Source organism: Pipra filicauda, unplaced genomic scaffold, assembly GCF_003945595.2.
Source record: "Pipra filicauda isolate LSUMZ 115617 unplaced genomic scaffold, ASM394559v2 scaffold70_size2993248_pilon, whole genome shotgun sequence".
Lineage (NCBI taxonomy): Eukaryota > Metazoa > Chordata > Aves > Passeriformes > Pipridae > Pipra > Pipra filicauda.
Genome location: NW_024104876.1, coordinates 1,958,919 through 1,980,270, shown reverse-complemented (window position 1 = coordinate 1,980,270; position 21,352 = coordinate 1,958,919). Strand labels below are relative to the sequence as shown.

The window sequence follows — 21,352 nt, the reverse complement described above, 5'->3', positions numbered from 1 at the left end:
GAAAATCACCCTCAAAAGCTAGACTGCTTTTTGTTTTGATGGCTTATGAACTACGTGTTATTATGGAACTCAGTTTTCCTGACAGAAAGAAAACTTGTTGACACTGATACTTCACAAAGGCTTCACAGGTCTGTCTTTTGGCTTTCTTACAGTGTTGAGTCTTCGGATGTGAATTGGAAAAAGAAGAAAAGTGGTGGAATTAAAATAATTTCCCAGTCAGAAGTGAGAGACTTTTCAGCCATGGCGTTCATCACGGACCACGTGAACTCTTTGATAGACCAGTGGTTTCCTGGTAAGAGAATCACTGATTTTCTGTGCAGTGTTATGTCTTTTGTACAGAAGGTTCCTTAACAGAGCTCTCCTAGTGCACAGTATTGTATGTTAACTGAAGACTCCTCAGGCTCTGACGGTCTCAACCCAGTAATATTTGATAAAAAGTGATAAACCTGCAGACAGATTGAAGTTAGTTGGCAACATCCTTTGGTCTAGACAGTGTGTCTTTCAGTCTGCCAGTCACTGCAGCACAGGTGAAACACTGCAGTTCAAACAGGACCCGTAGGAGTTCAAGGGACTCTTCCAGTGCTTGAAGCAGGGGCAGAATCTGGCCCAAGCAACTTGGCATTGTCTCTTAATAGATAGACCTCATTCTGGCATCAACTGGGATCAGAATTTGCCCACCATTTCTAACATCTTACAAGTTATAAAATTGTGATGTGAGAGGCAAGAGTGAATGTGGTACCAAGGACTCTGTGCCAAGGTGACTTCCTTGACTCCTGCAGCTGTTTTTTTCTGTGCTCAGCACAGATCCTGCTGTTACCCGGCAGGCTGTTTGCAACCCCAAATCACTTAGTTTAAAACCAAAACAAAATCTGAAGTGTTCTTTGTCATCCCACACTGGTCTAGAAAACGCTGCCAAAGTCTCTTAATTGGAGGCTCTCTGGAGGAAACAGTGGTGCACTCTCACGTATTCACGTTCTACGTGTTTTGAAGATAAAAGAACATTTTATTTGCCTTTGGATTAAAATAATGCTAACATTAATCACTGAAGCTTGAGAAGAGTCATGACTTCAAAGGTTGCAGTCTGTGTTCACCCTGACTAATTGTGGGCATTTAACAGAGCCTGTCACCACAAAATCCCTCTGTACTTAGGGGAAAGGTGTGAACCTCCCAAAGGCTTAATCTTGGTACAATCCACATTTCTCTCATGTTGCCCATGAGGGAGCCCACAGTAACTGTGTTCTCAACCTGGCTGCTGCAGGCGAGTGTTTACCCTGAACCTGCACCTGCAGTGCTCAGTCTGAGCTCAGCGTGCTGTGCCTCCCAGTCTGCTCTCATTCCCATTCCCGTTCCCGTTCCCATTCCCATGCCTGCTCCCCACCGGAAGCCATCTGGCAGCTTGCAGTCTAGGAAGACAGATACACCCAGCACCCAGGAGGGTCTCTCCAGTGCTTTATTCACATACTTCTAATTTTTGCTGATCCTGAATATATTTTCCTCGCCAACCCATGCATTACCTGTGCCCAAAGCAGGGGAGGTGTGAGGTTGTGTCCCCAGTCCTGTCTCCCCAGTGCTGTCCCTGCTATCTCTGCATACTTTGGAAAAAACTATTTTCTATTCCAGTCAATGCACTGCTGCTTTCATGAGCGTGACCGTTTTCAGCCAGCGGACCCAGGTAGTGCCTGCAGACATTCGGATGCACTTGGAGCTGTTGTTCCTCCTCAGATTCGGGTGAATGATGTTGTTTTCTGTTTGTTTGCTTGCTTGCTCTGAAGCCCTCACAGCCATGGAGAGTGATGGCACGTTGCTGATGGAACAGTATGTGCCCTGCCACATCTGTGCAGCTGCCAAGGCAGAGGAGAACGAATGTGGTGAGAGGATGGAGGATGCCCAGTACTTTAACATGGAGGACTGTGTCCTGACTGCCATTGAACTGGACTACATCACATGTCCCAACCACCCTGACATCCCCGTTTCTCTCCAAGAACTGGTCCCAGAGCTTTTCATGACTGATTTTCCTGCCAGGTAATGTTTTTTGAGGGCCTTTGATTAAGTTTCAGTGCACCGATGTAATTCAGTTGGACTCTTTTCCTAAGTTATCTCTGCTAGAGGAACATAACTGACCACAAGAAACAAATCCATCTGCTCTCAATCCCTGCTCTGGCAATTCATCCTAAACTGCACTCCTGGTGTTCAGTGCACTTGCCTAGACAATAGCTGTGTGCTGACCGAGTCATCACATCGGGGGTCCTTTGAGATCACTGTGGTGCAATGTGAAAGTCCCTTTTTCAAGCCACAGCTGTCCTGCATTGCCCAGTTCTCTGGCCAGGGCTTTCTGAAGCTGGAGTCTTTCTGGGATCCCACAAAGGAGATTTTAATGTGGCAAAACCAAAAGGAAGTGCTGCTGCATCACAAGGTTGGCCCTGGAATTGCCTGACTTTTTTCAGGGGCTGTAGGTGAGTGAATTTATAGGCGCCACAAGAGAATTCACACTGAGTCGAGGCTCCTGCTCGGCTGAGGGCTGCTGATGTGTTGGATGTGTGGCAGTCCTGAACAGCTGAAACAGCTCTTCCCTACCCAGAGCAGCACTGCCAAATCTTTAAGCTGCTTAACTGCATTCCCAGATGGGTTTGGTCTTATACCCCTTATTACTTAGTGTGTAGAACAAGAGATCTGACAGCAGGCAGGACAGGAGACCAGGGTCTCTTTTGGTTCACACTCTCTGAGAACTTTCAGTGCCCGATGCAGAACCTCTAGACCAAACTGCCCTGTTGGCTCCTGTCAGAGCTTTCTGTGCTCCCATTGGCCTCTGTTGCTTTCTTGGGGTCATTTTTCTGGGCAGACACCCCATCAGCTTGTCAGACAGCCCTCCTCACACTGCTATCTCCTATAGATTTATTTGACGGGTGCAAGGCGAGTGGAGATGTTTGAAGTGTGAACAGCTGTAAAAGTAGTCTCTGGGAGAGTGGGGAAATGATGAATTACAGCCTGGGAACACTAAGCTGATTTGAATAATCAGGTTTCAGAGTGTGGGGCTGTTCATAAACATCCTGTCCTGCCTCAGTGGAGAGAAGAGGAATGGGAGGTAAATGAAGCAAAAAAAAATCGTTAATACAGATAAATGGTACAAGTATCAGTATTTGTGTCATCTGGTTGGAAAAGAAGCTTATGTGCTTTCCAGATCTGTTTGATTCTTGTGGGATAAATTAGTAAAAAGCCTTTTTTGCTTATTTGCCCAAGTTTTTCTGGGAGAAATCCATTGTACAACACGAGCCAGCATAAAGTACACTGAGATGACCAAGATAGGTGAGGTGATCCAGTCCTCTTGGTAGATAAGACAAGAATCTATCAAGCATTTGTGAAAATGGAAATCACATTAAAAACATGAATTTACACTGTCTTTGAAACTTTAATTAAAAAGCCCCAATTTCTCCTTGGCAGACTGTTCCTGGAAAATAGCAAACTGGAATGCAGTGAAAATGAAAACAACGTTCTTGGCCAGGGTGGAAGTGGAACTGTTATATATCGGGCACGATACCAAGGAAAGCCAGTGGCTGTGAAGAGATTTCAGATTAAAAAATGCAAGGGTTCTCCCACTTCAGCTGCAGGTACAGTGTACAGAATTGGTGTTGGGAATCATCTCTGTGATCCTAAGCTAAGGCCAAAGAGCCATTGCTCTCCAGAGTGCTGGCAGCACCTGTTTAAATACAGCTTTGAAATAAATAGCAAAACTGGTGTGTTTCAATGGAGGAGGAGGATGCAGCTTAGAGTTCTGCATGAACACTTGTAACCTTGAAGGTCACTGACACAGGAGCTTCTCTCCTGCAGATCAGTGGGTGGATTTGTAGGGTGCCAAGGCAGAGCCCTGGACTGGGGTGGGAGGTAGGATTTCGTCTCATGCTCCCAACCTATCTGACCATGAGAAGTGTGGATTTGCATGGGTTTGCACTAAGGACTTGTGAGTCTCCACCTTTGAATTAGTCTTTTGTCCCATCTGTGCCAGCAGCTGCAGAAAGCAAACTGGGAATCCTTCTGAGCCTGCCAACTCCTCCAGGCAGGGATGGACTCTCATGTCAAGTCCAGGATCCCAGCAGAACCTCAGTCCATGGACAAAGGAAAGGGGAAAGTGGCTTATATTCTTCATTTTTGTCAGGGGAGGATGTGGTGAACTCCTGAGCTGTGGAGGAGGCCAGCTGCTGTCCCAGTGACAAATAACCTTTGGGAAGACCCAACCTTCCTGAACAGCCTGTGGTGTCCCATGGCAGAAGGACCATTATTGTGATGGGTCTCTCATCTGGCAGGAAAGCCAGGAAACAGTAGAGAAAGACCCCTTCCAGCAAAGGGTCTGTAGTGTGACATCCACACAGAGTCCCTGCTTGGAGAAGCACAGCATGAGTTTTCCAGAGTCATCAGGTGATATATGAGATCAGCGTGTGCCAGACACACCAGAGCCTGGTGTTAAAGGACCAAGGGAGGTTTTGCTTCCTGAGGTACCATATATATCCTGCTTATAGTCAGTGTCTGTTAGTGGCTCATGCATCAATACAAGGATTCAACTTAAAGCCTTGCTGTTGGTATCATCCCACCAGCTGCCTTCCTCCTGCAGCCCTTGCTTGGTGATTGGCACCTTCCAAAGAGTTTGTGACTTAGGTCCTGAGCTGGGCAGTGAGAAGGGGGTTGTGTCTTGCCAGATACCATGCTGAAGCACCTGAGAGCCATGGATGCCATGAAGAACTTCTCGGAGTTCCGCCAGGAGGCCAGCATGCTCCACTCCCTGCAGCACCCCTGCATCGTGTCCCTCATTGGCATCAGCATCCACCCGCTCTGCTTCGCCCTCGAGCTGGCCCCCCTGGGCAGCCTCACCACTGTGCTGTCTGAGAACTCCAAAGGTAAAGCCAGGGTCTCCCCACTGAGAGAGATCACTCTCCAAGTGACAAATGGTCAGCAATATTTAAATTACTGCTTGATTTGCTGGAGGGGATTTTTTTCCAGACTAGGGGAAGTGGGAGGGGTGGAATTGTTCTTAAGCTGTGCTTTTGGGAACCTAGTAAAAATTGCTGCTCACGATTTTCAAAACTACTTTGGAGACCTGGATTTTCAATTTCTCTGCAAATTAATATGAAGTGCATCTCACTTCAGCACTGCATGGATGGTGCTGTGTTCCTCCCCCTGCAGATGGGTGTCTGGCACTCTAAATTATCTCATAAGTATCTTTATTTCTGTTGCTGTCAAATGAACGATGCTAATTCCAAGAGGAGTTGAGGCCATCTGACCCTCTTGGCACCTTGGCTTTGTGTCAACTTTCAGTCAAACATTAATTTTCACCAGAAGATTTAGGAGCCTAGAAGTGAAAGAGTTTAAAAAAAAGAATCTAGTAGGACTGTCAGACACATATAGTAACAAAAACAGTGTCATTTTAAATGGTGGCATTGAGTGATGTTTTAAAAGGTTGTCAGTTATTGCTCTGGAGTTAAAAAGAGAAAGAGAAAGGGGGAGAAAAAGGCAGTTATGGCAATTACAGGAGCTGAAGACAGACTGTTCCTTTGTGCCAGGGTCTTCCTTTGTGCCGCTGGGACACATGCTGACACACAAAATAGCGTATCAGATTGTGACAGGCCTGGCCTACCTGCACAAGAAGAACATCATCTTCTGCGACCTGAAGTCGGACAACATTCTGGTGTGGTCCCTGGATGTCAAGGAGCACATCAACATCAAACTCTCCGACTACGGGATCTCCCGGCAGTCATTCCACGAGGGCGCGCTGGGTGTGGAGGGCACACCAGGGTACCAGGCCCCTGAGATCAGGCCTCGCATTGTCTACGATGAGAAGGTGACTGGGGGTATCTGTGGGGCAGCCCCTGTGGCAGTGGTGGGTGGCTGGTGTCATGCCTGGGGCTACATTCCCTTGTCCATGATGGTGGGCAGCACTGCTTTCCCACTCTGGCCTTCCTTGCTCTCCTCTCCACCCACCAAGGGAGCTTTGCCTGATTTTCCTCTCTGTTTCCGGCTCTAGGTCGATATGTTCTCCTATGGGATGGTCCTGTACGAGCTGCTGTCTGGCCAGCGGCCTGTGCTGGGACACCACCAGCTCCAGATTGCAAAGAAACTGTCCAAAGGGATCCGTCCTGTTCTGGGGCAGCCAGAGGAGGTGCAGCTCTACAGGATGCAGGCACTCATGATGGAGTGTTGGGACACTAAGCCAGAAAAGGTACAAGACAACCCTCCTGACTCGTGTTTTCTGATCTGGCTGCCCTCTTCAGGCAGGAGGGCTGAGCTTGCTCTTGGTACAGCAGAACACCCTGATTGCCTGTTTACCCCTCCTGCTGATCTGGCCCAGAACTTCTGTTGACTTAAATGGGAGTTTTTTGAATGAAATGCTGACAGATCTGTGGCCTTACACTTCTGTGGTGACTGGAAGGTCCCTTGATGTCAATGGCAGTTAGGCTGTTGATCTCACCAGGGCAAGACGTTACTCATAATTTCTAGAAACAGCTCCAGCATCATGCTGTGAGTGTAACTACAGAGACTTCAAAAACCCTGAGATTATAAAAGAAGGTATGAGGAAGAAAAAGGTTGAAAGTATGAGAAAAGGATTATGCTACATTGCATTTTTCGTTAATTGCAGCTGGGTGTTTCAGAGCTGCTGTCCTTCAGACAAAGGTGGGCTTGTCTCTCAAAACAGCTACACCCTGTCATGACAGCTCCCAAAATCCATAAACTTGAGGAAATTAATCAGCAAAATGTGTAAGAGAACGACAGACCAAGCTTTAGTAAATAATCAGAGAATTGTTTGGGTTGGAAGGAACCTTAAAGGCCATCCAGTTCCCCGTACTTGTGCCTAGGATTGCCCTGATCCAGGTGCAGGATTTCGCACTTGGCCTTGTTGAACCTCCTGTTTATTATGGTTCTTCTATTTCATTTTATTTGACATATGTCTTTCTCTTTTCCTTTCCCCTCAGCGTCCATTGGCCATTTCTGTGGTAGGACAGATGAAAGATCCTACCTTTGCAACATTCATGTACCTGCTGCCCTGTGGGAAGCAGGCTTCCTTCTTCTGCTCCCAAGGACAGGAGTACACTGTGGTGTTCTGGGATGGGAAGGAAGACACCAGGTGAGATGGCTCCTATTGGTAATTTCCTTTTTTTTCTTTTTCCTGTTTAAGTAAAAATCCTTCAGCGTCTTCACTTCTGCCTCTGGGAGGGAGGTAAAGAAGGTGAAAGTGAATTTGGGTGAATGCCAAGGGTACGGTGAACATTGTTTTCCCAAACTCTTTTAATTGGGAACAGTGGTTTCTTTATAAAGGATATTTAATGAGCTTAACTCTGCTTCAGTTAATATGAGGAGAAGATTAGGGCAATGTAATGATTCACACACACAGGATGAAGCATTTGCACATGAGAACAGACGTGTTCTGCCTTTCCTAATGAGGCCATTTAACACTAAACCTTTCCTAATTGAGGCTGCAGTTCCATCTCTCTTCTGCAAAGCAATTAAGCACATGCTTAAATCCTATTGCAATCATCGGGAGTTAACCACATGCCTGGAGCTGTGTGTGCATCCAAGTGTGCACTGCCAGTAAAATGTATTCCGTACTGAAGGCATGTGCTTAAAATGTTATTAAATTGTGACTGAGATGATGGCATTTTGCTCAGCCACATGTGACCCGTGGCTAGTTAGGTTCGTTTTTATGGATGCTACTGATTTTTATAGCCCCAGTCTTATTTGGAAACATTCACAAACTGATCTGAATTTTATAATAATGTGTTCATTATTTGAAACCATTAAGCTAATGGGAAGGGTACGTGATTTGTTCATGAATTATTTGCTTTGCTATTTGTGGTGCCTGGTCAGTCATTCAGTGCAGACAGTGTAACTCTTCCTGCTAAACTGGTGGAACACATGGCACTCACAGATGTATTTTGAATACGTGGATGATGTCCAAATATTCACAGCGATATATCTCAGTGAATCAGCTTCCTGACTGGACAATCCACTTAGGAGACTGCTGAATAGCAAATTACTTATTTGTGACAGATTTCAGGATGTGTAATTGCTTGTGCCACAGTTGGTAAAACATCTGGGGCTCACAGATGTGGTCGTGAATATCCAGTTATTTGTTCAAATACTCAAACTCAAAAAATTTCCCCAAACGAATAAAATCCTTTTTGTTACAAAAAAATATTAATTAGTCAGATTAATAAATTATTTGATCAGGTTACAGATCTTGGCTCTTATTGTGAAGAATCATGCTCTTCTGTTTATGTGCTGGATTAATAATGAAGCCAGATAATAGCGAGGCAGTGAACTTGGAAATGAAGCGGATATTCTCTTGAGAACCTAATGGGCAAGATGGGCTGAGACTTCCCAGCTATTAATTACTGCTGTTGAGCTGGAGCTGTTTGTCTCACAGCTGAATTATAGTAACAGACCATGTACACTGCCCTGATCCTTTCCATGCAAAATCAGAGAGCTGAGTGTAAATCTTCACAGAAGCAATTGCACATCTGCCCCCTGAGGAAGAGCTGTGGCACATCTGCATTTCTCTTCCTTTACAAGGACCATTTGGAGGGGTGTAGGTCCTTGCAGCTTCATCCACATCTGGACAGTTGTGTTATGGCTTGGCCACAAGTGCCATGTACTGTCCTGTAGTCTGTGCAGGCTGAATGTTGGCTACGGGAAATCGTTATTTGCTCCTTTTTCAGAAACTACACGGTGGTGAATCTGGAGAAAGGAGTCATGGAAGTGCAGAGGATGAGCTGCCCAGGAATGAAGCTATGCTGCCAACTAAAATTTCAGAATGCCCTCTGGGCAGCCACAGAGGTGAGCATTGCCTGGGCCTCAGTGCCCCCCTCGAGAGGGGCCTCGTTAGGAGAGACACAAATGAAGAGAGAGAGCCTGTTAAATTAGTAAAGCCAAGAGTGGGTGAGACAATGGGCTTCTCAGATGAGCAGCATGACTTTGCATCTGCTGTCTCCAGGTTTATTGTTTCTCCCTGTCACGTAGCTGATACCTGGAACCAAATCCTGCCTCCTGGTGCTCAAAGCGATCGTGGGAACCTCGGCTTTCCGAGGGAAAACTCTCGGGGTTGGAGCAATCTGTACCCAGGGGTTCATCTGGGAAATGTCCTTATCTGTGAGCGATAAAGGGAAGCCGTGACAGAAACCATGCATTTAAGGGTGGGGTTCTGAAAGAGGCCTGAGGGATTTCAAAGTTGGTGGGAAATGGTACCCGAGTTTTGTGTTCACCGTGGAAAATTGCAGCTAAAAAGATAAGAGTGAGAGAACAGGGCTGGTTTATACCCCAGAGCCCCCATCCACCCATCAAAAAGGGCTGTGTTAAGTGTCAGCCAATTCTGACATGGTCATTTGACACAAAACAGATGAAAAACAGCCAAAAAAAATGAAACATACCTGAAATTCAGTGTTTCAGAGTGGGGGAAAAAAGGACACACTTACTGAATAAATAATTTGTGTTGGTTAATTCACTCCACCCTGGCACAGATGCTGTAACTGGGTGAGAATAGAGATCTTTTTTTACCATGTAGAAAAATCAGTTATTTTGAGTTTTTCTCTTCCTAAATAGAGATGAATTTCCAATATTGCTGTTTTTTCAGAACAGTAAATATAGAAAAATTAAAATTCAAAAATCTTAAAGTATTGTATTTCCACCTTTTGGATCAAAATGGAATATGTTGCTATTCTCCAAACTGGGTGCTCTTGGTCAATCTAGTAGATTTATGAATTGTGGAGCAGATGTAATTCCACATAAAATGTAATACCAGCTTTCCCTGAACTGACGTATTAATGCAAAATAACACACAACATGCTTCAATTGTTGTTTGGGATTTTTGCAGTCAGGGTTGTCAAATACTGCTTTTAGGTGTGGTGATAAAACACCTATAGTGGTGATTTTTAGTGACTTTTGGATAATGTGTATATTGCCCACAGCTCATTCTTGGGAGGGCAGCACCTGCTTTCTACCCACAGGGCAAACAAAGACTTTCCAGGGAAAACAGATATCCAGATTTTGGGTACCAAAAATATACAAGTAAAAACTGGTTTTGCAACCAATTAGATCCTGTTCAAGTATCAAAATATGGAAAGCATGGAAGGTGATTGGTATTTACAGAATTTTCTGTGCTCTTTCACAGGACCAGAAGGTTTCTGTGTATGCGTTGCAGGGCATGTGTCCCTTAAAGACTCCACTGAAGGGTTTAGACACTCCTGCTACTGTGAGCTGCTTCTTAGTGATGCCTGTTGTCAAAAAGGTAAGGAGCAACCTAAAGGAAAAGGGGCATTAGTGAGACTCAACTGTCTGCTCCCGGGCCAAGCTGCCAGACTGAGCTGGTGTTGAAGGACTTTGCAAAGCCCAGGAACATTTTGGCACCGGGAGGAGAAGGTTTCCTGGTCTTCGTGTCTCTGCCAGAAAACAGAGGTGTGGGCAAGAACCTGAGTCAGGGGACCAAAGCTGTCACTTCCAAGCCTGCTGGGAAAATAGTCAAAATAGATCAAATTTCTCTGCAAGGAAATTTTCCAGCTCTGTTTCCACATCACTGGAAGACAAGGTTTAGGCTGATCAAGCAAAGTAGAGAGGGCATGAAACAATAATTAGAATAGAGATTTGTTGAGTGCTAATTCAGGATGTGGGTATATCCTGCCTCTTGTACCCTCTGTTTTCCTGGGATGTGTGCTGTTATTTGTGTGCAGTCATCTATAATATTACCTAGGCTCAGCCACACTTCTGTTTTGGTTTTGAATGAGAACACTGAGATAATACAGCTGTTTTGGGTAATACTGTTATGGATAACATATATAATTACTCTTATGGGTAATAACACAAGTTATATGCTGTCTATCTAGTTCTGGAATGGCCAGCATCCAGTTTTTGGCAAGAGAAATCTGACATGGGTGCCTATTGCGGGCAAGTCTTGGGAGATGTATAAAAACTGTTTTCGAGCTAAATTACCTCCGGTTTGCTTACAGCCACCTCAAGTGAAAACATATAATTATGTTCCAACATTACTGGTAGCTGTGTAGTCTTTGCAAATGCCAGCAGACTGGTATGTGTCTGAAAGCTCGACGTGGAGCAGCTCTGGGAGTGACAGCAGGACTGGTTTATACCACAGGCCGGGCCTGAGCTATTGTCCATTTCTGGCTCGTTTGCTTGGACTGCTACATCCCTGCAGACTGAATCCAAGGCAGATGGTTAGTGTAAGGTGTGCTGCTTCACTTCCAAACATGGTGTAAGTAGGACTCAAGTAGGGCATCGATGTGAAGTTGGCACAGAGGTGGATTTCTCCTGCTGGGAGGCTTCATCTGTCGGCTGTCTTTGGCTCCCGGACCTGCAGCGTTTCTCTGCCGTGGAGTTTCATTTCTGATGTGTAAGGCAAATTTCTTTTTCATGCTGCCTGGGGTTTTGTCCAGGACAGTCGAACGAGTCTTTCACTTTCAGCTTTTCCACTGTCACACAGCTTGCAAAGCCATTCCTCAGGGGTTACGAGTGGCTTTATGTCTCCTGGTTTCTATTTCCAGATTGTGGCTTGCCTAGAAAATGTCATAAATAATGCCAGGCCCTACAATAGCAATATTGAGTCTAGACACCTCCCTTCCTCCCCCGACCCTACCCAACCTTCCAGAAATCCACATCCCTTCAGCACACTCCTTCTTAGTTTATTGGACTTACTTTTTCCTCTCTCCTTTCTATGAATGAGTTTGGCAGTGAAATGGCCAGAGCAGCAGCCGTGGGGATGTGCAGACCAGGTTGGCAAGAACTAAAGCAACCTCTTCTTCCAAAAAAATCTGAGTGAAAAGCTTGCACTTGTCACACTCACTGTGTGACCACTAAGCTCTGTCAGAGTTATCAGAGTCATTGTTGTCCAGCGGAGAAGGGAATTGCATTTCCCTGGGAAGAAAGCCTTTAGCTGATGAGATGTGAGGTAACTTTTAGTCAGAGAATTGCCGAGGGATGTTGCTGGGAAGGGGAATTCTTTACGACTGCCTTGGGAAGGCTGATCCAAAAGAAATAGCTTCCAAAACTTGGTTTCTCATCCAAAGGAAGCATCATGGAAATTTAAAAGCAACAGAGAGGGGCCCAGAATCCGAAACTCACCCAGCAGGAAAAAGTCTTGTATAATTTAAGCTTTTTGTTGCGTGCTTTCTGTCACCAGTATCATTCTTTTTGGTAAACAATACAATTTTCAGTAAATTTCCTTTCAGAAAAAAAACCAAATAAGTGCACAAACAGGTTAAAAACAGCAAACCAAGATGCTTTCTGACTTAGTTTGCAGCAGTCTTACAAAGAGATGAGGAGGGGAGAGAGAGACCTGAATGGGTGCAAGGCTCTGGCCTCTTGCAGAAACCTGGAACACATGGAAACAAAAGCTGCATTTAAAGGCTGCAGCCTGCCCTGTGTGTGCTGCCAGCAATGCCAGACCCCGCAGGGATCAGAGGAGGAGGAGGAGGAGGAGGTGACCAGGCCCTGGTGTCAAGGGCCGTATCATGTTTTTCAGCCTTCTCAGAGTGGCCGTGCCGATGGCCCCGAGCCTTGTGCTGTCCCCGGCCCCAGGACAGGACGTCTGGAGCCAGCTCATCCCTGCACATCCCACACCGTCACAGCCCCGCTCTGGGGCCTTCCTCCTGGCACAGCAGGGCTGCTGGCAGGACCCAGCCTTCAAATGCAGTTTTGTTGCTGTGTGTTTTTGTTGGCTCCTTGCGGAGCCCAAATGTTGAAAATGAATTCTGAGAAAGTTACTTAAGGTTTCTGGAGGCTGCGGCCCTGCCTGCCTTTGGTTGCTGTTGGAATACCCTGATCAGGAGGGCTTTGCCTCCCTGACCACCTGCACCAGCAACAAATGACCTCTGGCAAGTCGGTGGCACCTGTGGGGAGGTGACCTTTGCCATGGTCTTCCGTGAAATCGGTCACTCCCTTGGCTCAGTCACGTGAGAGATGGCAGGTTGAGGCCATTTCTCATATATTAAGCTATTAGGGAGCATCCTAAGGAGGAGAAGGGCCTGGAGGGGAAGCTGTGTGAGGAGTGGCTGAGAGCACTTGGTGTGGTCAGCTGGAGAAGAGGAGACTGAGGAGAGACCTCACTGCAGTTAGAACTTCCTCCTGAGGGGAAGAGGAAGGGCAGGCACTGATCTCTGCTCTGTGGGGACCAGTGACAGGACCTGAGGGAAGGTCCTGGAGTTGTGTCAGGGGAGGTTTAGGTTGGATATTAGAAAAAGGTTCTTCCCCAGAGGGTGGTTGGGCACTGAACAGGCTCCCCGGGGCAGTGGTCACAACACCAAGGCTGACAGAGTTGAAGAAGGGCTTGGATGATCCTCTCAGGCACATGATGTGACCCTTGGGGATGGTCCTGTGCAGGGCCAGGAGTTGGACTGGATGATCCTTGTGGGTCCTTTCCAACTTGGCAGATTCTGTGATTCTGTGATTTGAGTTCCCACTCCACATTTCTTATCTCTCTGAGAGAGAACAACAGTAGCTGGATAGAAGCAGGTCCCAAGAGCCCTCAAAGCCAAGGCAGAGAGTAATAAATGCCCCAAAGCAAAAAGTATCTTCCCAGTTTGCTTCCACCATTGTGCTATCCCAGGCAGGATAGGATTTGGCATCAGTATTACCAGTAACACCAGGTGGGGGTCACTGACCCAGCTCTGCCTGCTTATGGTGCCAACTGCTCAGTGCCAGGGAAACTTGGCCTGTGGAACCCAAAAGGGAATATGGATTCTGTCCTGCAGTAGCTGACATTAATCAGGGAAATCAAAATATTTTTTATGAAGACTATGCTTGGATAATTCAGCATTTTCAAATCAAATCAAATCAGACAAAATTATAATCTCTGAAGACTTTAATAGTGTCCTGTGTCATGCTGGGAGCAGTTCAGGTTGACATACCCACATTACAGTTAATATCGGATGTTCCCATTTCAATTTAAATTTTCCATTTTTAGTAAGAAATGCCTCTCGTGCAGGGTCCTTTGGACTGAAAAAGTTGGACCATTTTCACCAGAGAAATGTGGGCTGTTCTGCTTTGTTTTATTCATTTTTAAATAATTAAACTCCTTTCCAAAGGAAAAGTAACCCTAGACCCAGGTTGTGCAAAGCACCATGCCATGTTCCAACCTATTGATGCAATTCCCTGGCAAAGCCATAACCAGGAGCCTTTGCACCAGATGCACATGGCAGCAAGGACACGGCACTGAGCACTGCAGGTCATTGGGGTTTCTTTTAATTAGAGGTTAGAGAATTGGGACTGGACTGAGTTACAGTCCAAGGCCCATTTCACAACTTTCCACTCGCTTCCCTAGTTTTTCCCATTACAGTAAAATTCTGCTGTGATTTGGATTAGTCATCCAGGGCTCAGCGCTCTCGTGGTTTTACTCATACTTGGTGTGCAGAGAGTGTCTCTTTGTCCAGGACTCTCCATGAGCCTTGCAAACAGAGCTGTCAGTTAAATAACACTTACCCTGCACTATCTGCCCTTCAATAGCTGGAGCAAGTCAACATACTGATTTCAGCCTCTGGGAGTTTAAACAGCCTAGGAGCTTTCTTCCAGGGCTGGCAGAGCCAAGATCCCTGGAAGGGCACAAGGATCCCTGAATTTATGAGCAGCAAGGGGTGACTCCAAACCCTCAGCCCATCTCACTGCTCTCCCAGGCTTCCCACCATGGCAAGGCTCTGGAGGGGTGAGGTTGTGTTGGATCAGTTAGTGGTGCTCTGTCTGGTTCTGTTTGGTTTGCTGTGCTTAATCCAGGCAGATTGAAACAACAGCAAAAAAGTCCTGGGTAAAAGGATCTTTTTTTAGAATATACTGCTCTCCAGGGAGGAAGTACAAAGGCCTTTGAGGTAGGTATTGTTCTATCCACTTCACAGATCAGGGAGTTTCTGGTGCAGACCCAAGGTCACGGGGAGTTTTGTTCCCAAGAGATCCATTTCCCAGTCTGTTTAACAGCATTTTGCACCGCTGTGATGAGCTGGAGGAGTCGCTGAGCCATGGCCTCCTCAGCAGCTCCCGCCCATGGGACGTGAGGGCATCCATCGCCGCAGTGCCACGGCCAGCACGTCTGCACGCTGAGAGGCAGGTTCTTACCAATGCACAGAACTGTTCATGGCACTTGGCTGGGGCTTTGCTGAACTGCTGCTGCTGTGCCCTTCGCCAGGATGCCTCTGAGCTGCCAGGGATCCCAGACCCAGAGAACGTCCCTGGGAGGTGCAGTGGTCTCAGAGCAGCAGATATCGGATGTGGAGCAATCACTGGATGCTCTCGTTTGCGAGGATGTTAGCTCCCTCTTTCCATTTTTACTGCATTTCTTCCATTCCTCTCCTACCTACACTGATAGCAATAGCTTTACTCCTTTTTGGAAGTGAGCTGGGTTTCTACAGCTGGATTCCAAGGATCATGATGGCTGTCTCTGGGCATACTCCAGCTTGAATTTCTTAACCTTTAGGGCAGGCTGCCAGGTCCATCTGTCTGCCCTTGCCAGTAAAAGAGAGGTAATACTGGGTGAGAGGAGTATGGCTCTGCAGCAGCTTCTTGGTAATTTCTTTTTATGTTGCTGTTATCACTGTTCTGGGATAAGTTACCCGTGCTCTTGCAGTATACGAGAAGCAGCCAGAGCCTCTGGGATTGAAAGGTCTTGTATTGCAGAGACATAGAGAAGTAGGAAAAAAATCTTTAAGGGTGATGAGGCACTGGCACAGAGAGGTTGTGGACTCCCCATCCCTGGAAGTGTTTAAGGCCAGGTTGGACGGGGCTTGGAACAACCTGGTCGAGTGGAAGGTGTCCCTGCCCATAGCGGGAGGGCTGGGACAAGATCATCTTTAAGGTCCCTTCCAGCCCAAACCATTTTGTGATTCTATGAGATCCTACTGTCTCTTTCTTGCAGAACTCATATGTGGTGCTGGCTGGCTTGTCAGATGGACTTGTAGCCGTGTTTTCAGTGTCCCAGGGCATGCCAGGGGACAGCTGCTCCTACCTGTGCTCCCACACAGCAAACAGGTCCAAATTCAACATTCCGGATGACGACCCCCGGCAGAACCCGTACCCTGTGAAGGCCATGGAGATCACCAACAGTGGGGCAGAGGTGTGGTACAGCAACGGCCCCGGCATCCTCATCATCGACTGCTCCTCCATGGAGATCAGCAGGAGGCTGGAGCCCTTCAACCCACCCTCGGTCATCACATCCATCGCCTGCAACTCCGAGTGTCACGGGGAGGAGGTGGTGTGGTGTCTGGACGATAAAAGCAACTTCCTGGTGATGTACCATGCTACCACCTACCAGCTCTGTGCACGCTACTTCTGTGGAGACTGCAGCCCCCTCAGAGACATGTTTACAATCCAGCAGCCCTCGGCAGCCATCCCAGCTACAGCCCCCATCAACCACGGAGCGGTGGAGAACAGCCCAGTGGGGGACATGAGCATTATGTACAGCCCAGAGGTGGGCACCCAGATCCTGAACCACCAGGACTCGCTCACGGATTACTGCTCTGTGTCTTCCTACTCCTCCTCGCCTCCCAGCAGGGTAACCCGCTGCCCCTCCAGCCTACCCAGCTCGCCCATGAGCTCTTCCAGTGCACCATTCTCCACAGACTTTGAGGAGTCTGAGAAATTCAGTGAGCTGAAGGCTCCCCTGGATCATGATGCTATGCCTGTGGGTGACGACACGGAGCATCTCCAAGCCATCAAAATTCTTCCAGTGAAAGACCTCATATGGATCCCCAGGTAAGCAGGTCCCTTATCAAGGCAACTTCGTCAAAATCCCTTGTGGGCTGAACATGAGGTTAATTCAGGCTAATTCAAGATATTTTGCATTCCCAGTGTGATTCACCTGGCCAGAAAGTTGTTACCATTAAGAAACTTTGTTCTCAGTACAAGGGTACTTTCTACCCCTTTTTAAAGTATTTGGTGTTGAGCAGAATGGCCACTGGTCTTGCTGGATTGATTTCAGCAGAATGAGAAGGGGGTGGTCAGACTCAAAGCCCTGTTTCCCCAGCTACTGAGGAAACAAAGAGGAGCAGGCAGCTTCCTTGCTCGGACACAACCCTGGCAAGTCCTGTTGCCTCCTGTGGAGCTGCTGGAAACCACTGGGAAGCTGATTTTGCCTGTCACGGGATCTCTCACTGCAGTGGATTCAGGATGTCCCTGTGGCATTGCAGTGCCCCTCCCCCCAAGATGTCATGCTGCAGGCAGCTGTGCAGCAGAGGATGGATATCCAACATGGATTTTTGTCAGCTGTCAGCATCCCTATTGCTGAGTAGGTGTGACATGTCCCTTGTTTCTCTTCTAGGAGAGGAGGGGATATCATTGTTATCGGGCTGGAGAAGGAATCGGGCACCCAGCGGGGCAGAGTGATCGCTGTGCTGAAGGCTGGGGAGCTGGCTCCCTACGGGTGAGGCTGACTGGGTCACACCAATCTCCAGGGGCACAAGGGGACTGGGGGGCAGGAGGGGGCTCTGAAGGCTCTGAGGGCTCCTGGGAGCTTCCTCTTGGCTTCCAGCAGCCTCTGAGAAGGTCCCAGCTGGAGGAGACACATTTGCTGGTTGCACATCGAGGCACGTGCATGCTCTTCAGCGTGACAGATGGTGAGAGGAATGTACTGTGAGTCTCCAAAATCCACAGAGATCAAGTACCCCCAAATGAAACAGGCAGCACCGTGAACAATGAGATAAAGTCGGCCTGATCCTGCCTGGTGCTGGCTCCCGGTGCTCTGAGGGCACCTGGCAGAAGGTTGGTGGAGCTTGGCAGGCTCAGGCCCCATGCTCAGAACAAGAAGTGTATTTATGCAGAGCACGGCGCTTGTCTGTGGCTGCATTCACGGGGGTCAGGTTGATGTTCTGGCTCTAAATGAGCACCTTTGTGCTGTGGGCAGTGACGGGCCGGGGGACGGCCCCTGGAGCACAGGGGAGAGCAGTTATATACGTTAATTTAAAATGTTTCATACAGCGAAGGAGAGTCCAAGTAAATAAATAACTGCTGGAGAGGTGGGGGTGTTCCTGCTGATCACTTAAATACCGGTCTGGGATTGTACTATTTATGTCCAAACAAATGCAGGTTAAGCAGTGCTAAGGATTATAAATGGTCATTTATTACCACCAGGCAAAAACAACAGGAGATCAAAAGGCTCCTGGCATTCCCTCTACTCGAGAAATAAGAGTCTTTATCAGTTAGTTGGGAGGGGAGTATTCTCTTTATTGGTCACAGATACTCTTAGGTTTGTTTTGCTTCACCTAAATTGAGTGTGGAGTTAAGGTGAGGTGACACAGCATCTCACATTTGTCCTGACTGGTCCAGGCATGATGGCCATTGACTCTCCCTGTTTTACCAGCAGGATAAAGAGCAGGATAGTGCCTGACTGCTTCAAGGGCAGAGCACAGCAGGGAGGGGAGGGGGCTTTATAGGGGCAGTTTGTGATGAAAATCAGCTGCCAAGGACAGCCCTTGTGGGCAGTGCTCCCATCCAGAGGCCTTTCTTGGGAAACAGTTTGGGGCTGGTCTTCCCCATCTGCAGTAAAAAGAGCCCAGCAAGGTTGGACTTGTGTCCCTTGGACTCTGCAAGGGTAAAAGTGTCATTGTCTGCCTGGCCACCTCCCTCAGGGGTATCTGCAGGACCAGCTTCAGTGAAGACCATGAAGGGAAGCACATACAACATGATGCTGTCTTGCAGGGTGACACCTGCATGGACCTCACGGATCCCTGGCGGCTACCATAGCCATGCCTGCTGCTCTGGGCTCAGGGCTCAGACCCTGAGCTGGCAGAGCCAGGCTCCATCCCACTTCCATGCTGTATTCCAGGCTGTGGAATCTCTCAGCAGCCTGTTAGCTGTGGCATGATGGAGCTGTTTTGAAAATGCCCAGCTGGCAGCAGGCACGAGAGTGTGTGGATTTAGCAAATCAGGAGATTACCAGCAACTTCAAAATGCCATGGCAGACTTAAGCCCTCACCTGAATGTTTAGGCATCTGAATCCCTTTAAAAACCTCTTCCCCTATAACTTGGTTTTGCTGTGACACAGCTTCTGATCCCCCTTTGTTATGTTCTCCTTGCTCAAGGATTTGCAGCTTATGAAAAGATTGGGTAGCTGGAAGGGAAGCTCGTGAGCTGGTGCTGCACTTGCAGAGCTGCTTTTTGCCCTAATGCCCTTCCCTGCTCTCTTCTCCCTTCCCCAGGATGCTGGTGGATGCGGCTCTCGTAGCAAAGGACACGGTTGTGTGCTGCTTTGAGAATGAAAACATGGAGCGGTGCCTGGCTGTCTGGAGGGGCTGGAGTGCCAGAGACTTTGACATTTTCTACCAGGCCTACGAGGAGCTGGGAAGGCTTGAAACCTGCATGCGCAAGAGGAGGTAGTGCTGGTGGAGCTGGGACCCGAGGCTCGACGGGAGACGGAGGCGTCCTGCTCCAAGCACACCCGCACTAGGAGACACGGCCCAGAGAGGCAGGGGATGAGGGGTGATGGGGGAAGTGTGCATCTGGTTTGCTGCTAGTGAGCACTGCGGGGTTCCCGGGGCTGGAACCCCATCAGGGCTTTTGGGGAATGAAGAAACGGGTGTGAGCAGGGCAGGGATGAGCTGAGCCAGCTCTCCGCTCTCCTGCTCCGTCACAGACTCCCCTGCAGAAGGCGGAGGTGGCTGCAGTTCTGCTCATGCCTCTGTTTCCAGTTTGTTCTTCCCCATTTTAAATTCCTTCCTCACCTTCAGCATGCCCTGGCTGCTGCTGCTGCTTTGATCATGTGTATGTCAGCCAGGAGAGCTCCGTTAGCTCTTCCCTGGGAGCCTGAGCACGTTCCAATCCTGGCTGCCCACTGGCCGGCAGTGAGGGGCACGGTGGGCTGATCCACCCTGTTCCCAGGGGAATGCATCTGCTGGAAACCCTGCACTGTGGGGCTGCTTCCCGCCTCCCTGCAACTCCGTTAGAGGCTACTTCAGGTGTAGTCCCTGTGTACAGACACCCAGGTGTAGGGAGCAGCAGTAAGCTGTGGCTGGCCACTGCGTTTCTGGTTCCTAAAAGCTGTTGTGGTGCAGTGTTCCTGTGAGGGAGCCCAGAAAAACCTGCCAGGAATGCTGCACCTCGAGTGAGTGAGCTGGTTCACTGCACTGCTGCAAAGTCAACTGTCAGTGGAGCTGATGGAAAGCAAAGCCACTGGGTGTGACAGATACTTCTGGTGTAAGAGAAGGCAGCCCCGTGATGGGGAAGGTTCATAAGCTGTCTCTGCTCCACTCCTCTTTCTCTTGGGAAATGCACTCTGGAGCAGTGGGAACACAATAAGCTCAGTTTGCCTCTGTGTATCTGTGCAGCTTCCGCCCACCACAGCTTGTATTTTATCTTCATTAGTGGCCTGGGATGCTGTTTTGGCTCTGAATCCAATTGCACTTAGTTATCCCAAGCATGTACAGCAGTGTAAAAAGTGAGTCTGGCTATGCACCCTGTATAAAAGTGTACAGTTTGAATTTTGGACCTTTTTTTTTCTTTTCTAACCCAAGGAACTTGTGTGAGCATCGGCAAGGCTGGCCAAGGCCGAACGGGCAGGTTAACCCTCTGGTTCACATTTCTGTTGCAGGCTGCTAAAATATCCTTCTTCAGAAACAGAATGTATCTTAAAATAAACAGATTCCTCCAAAAATGACACTGCACTAGTGGCATTTTTTATTGGCAACCCATCCCTGCTCCAAAGCCCACTGCCCCCCTTTGCCAGCCGGGTCAGGGAGATGGGGGGGAGAGAGGGGGATGGCAGCTGGGTTTCATGGGACCTGTGAAGAAGCTTGAGAGGTGCTGCAGTGGTGGGTGCGAGCGTGTCGCAAAACCTCCTGGGACTAGGGAGAGTTGGTTCCCAAAAACGGCTGAGATCCTGAATGTTCCTACCCTGGAATCAGGATAAAATCCCCCCTTCAGCAAACCTGAAACCTCATTAGGCACAAGGCTCCATTAAGCGAGCACTGCACGTGCTGCGGGAATGAATCTCCAGGGGCAGAAGTAGCAGAAATTAAAAACAAAATTAGGAAACTCCCACCGGTTCAAACAGTTTGAGATTTCAGTGCTTATTCCCAGCTCTCCTACCAGCAAGGCCTGCTCTCCTGATGGCTGGAACAGGTGAGGAGCATCAGCCATCCTGGGGAAAGGGATGGGGTCACCGCCAAAGGCAGGAAAAGCCCCCAGAGCCCGGGAACAAGGGGCTGCCCAAGCCCCAACCGTGGGTCTGGGGAAGCTGTGCTTATCACAGTCCTCACTGTTTTATTTCAGCCGCTAAAAATAAGCCCGAGCAGGGGCCTGGCAGGGGGTTATTCCTTCAGCTGACCGAGGAGAGGCAAGAAAAGAGCTTGGGTTTATTTTGTCAACATGAGGTTTCCCTCAGCCCTGTCTGGGAGCA

General features: G+C 48.3%; 1 protein-coding gene across 5 annotated transcripts in view; it reads left to right on the top strand.

Annotated features, from left to right (window-relative positions):
• The window catches only part of LRRK1 (leucine rich repeat kinase 1), a 77,018-nt gene extending 56,405 nt beyond the window's left edge, over positions 1–20,613 (top strand). For all 5 annotated transcript variants that reach the window (XM_027714792.2, XM_027714791.2, XM_039389122.1 and 2 more), the window contains 12 exons: positions 153–292; positions 1,773–2,022; positions 3,439–3,605; positions 4,689–4,886; positions 5,550–5,827; positions 6,011–6,205; positions 6,957–7,108; positions 8,700–8,817; positions 10,148–10,264; positions 15,881–16,716; positions 17,282–17,383; positions 19,158–20,613. In XM_027714792.2, coding sequence (XP_027570593.1) covers positions 153–292; positions 1,773–2,022; positions 3,439–3,605; positions 4,689–4,886; positions 5,550–5,827; positions 6,011–6,205; positions 6,957–7,108; positions 8,700–8,817; positions 10,148–10,264; positions 15,881–16,716; positions 17,282–17,383; positions 19,158–19,335 — 2,731 coding nt within the window. In that variant the 3' untranslated portion in view covers positions 19,336–20,613. The remainder of the gene's footprint in view (positions 1–152; positions 293–1,772; positions 2,023–3,438; positions 3,606–4,688; positions 4,887–5,549; positions 5,828–6,010; positions 6,206–6,956; positions 7,109–8,699; positions 8,818–10,147; positions 10,265–15,880; positions 16,717–17,281; positions 17,384–19,157) is intronic.
• Positions 20,614–21,352: the final 739 nt, after the last annotated feature.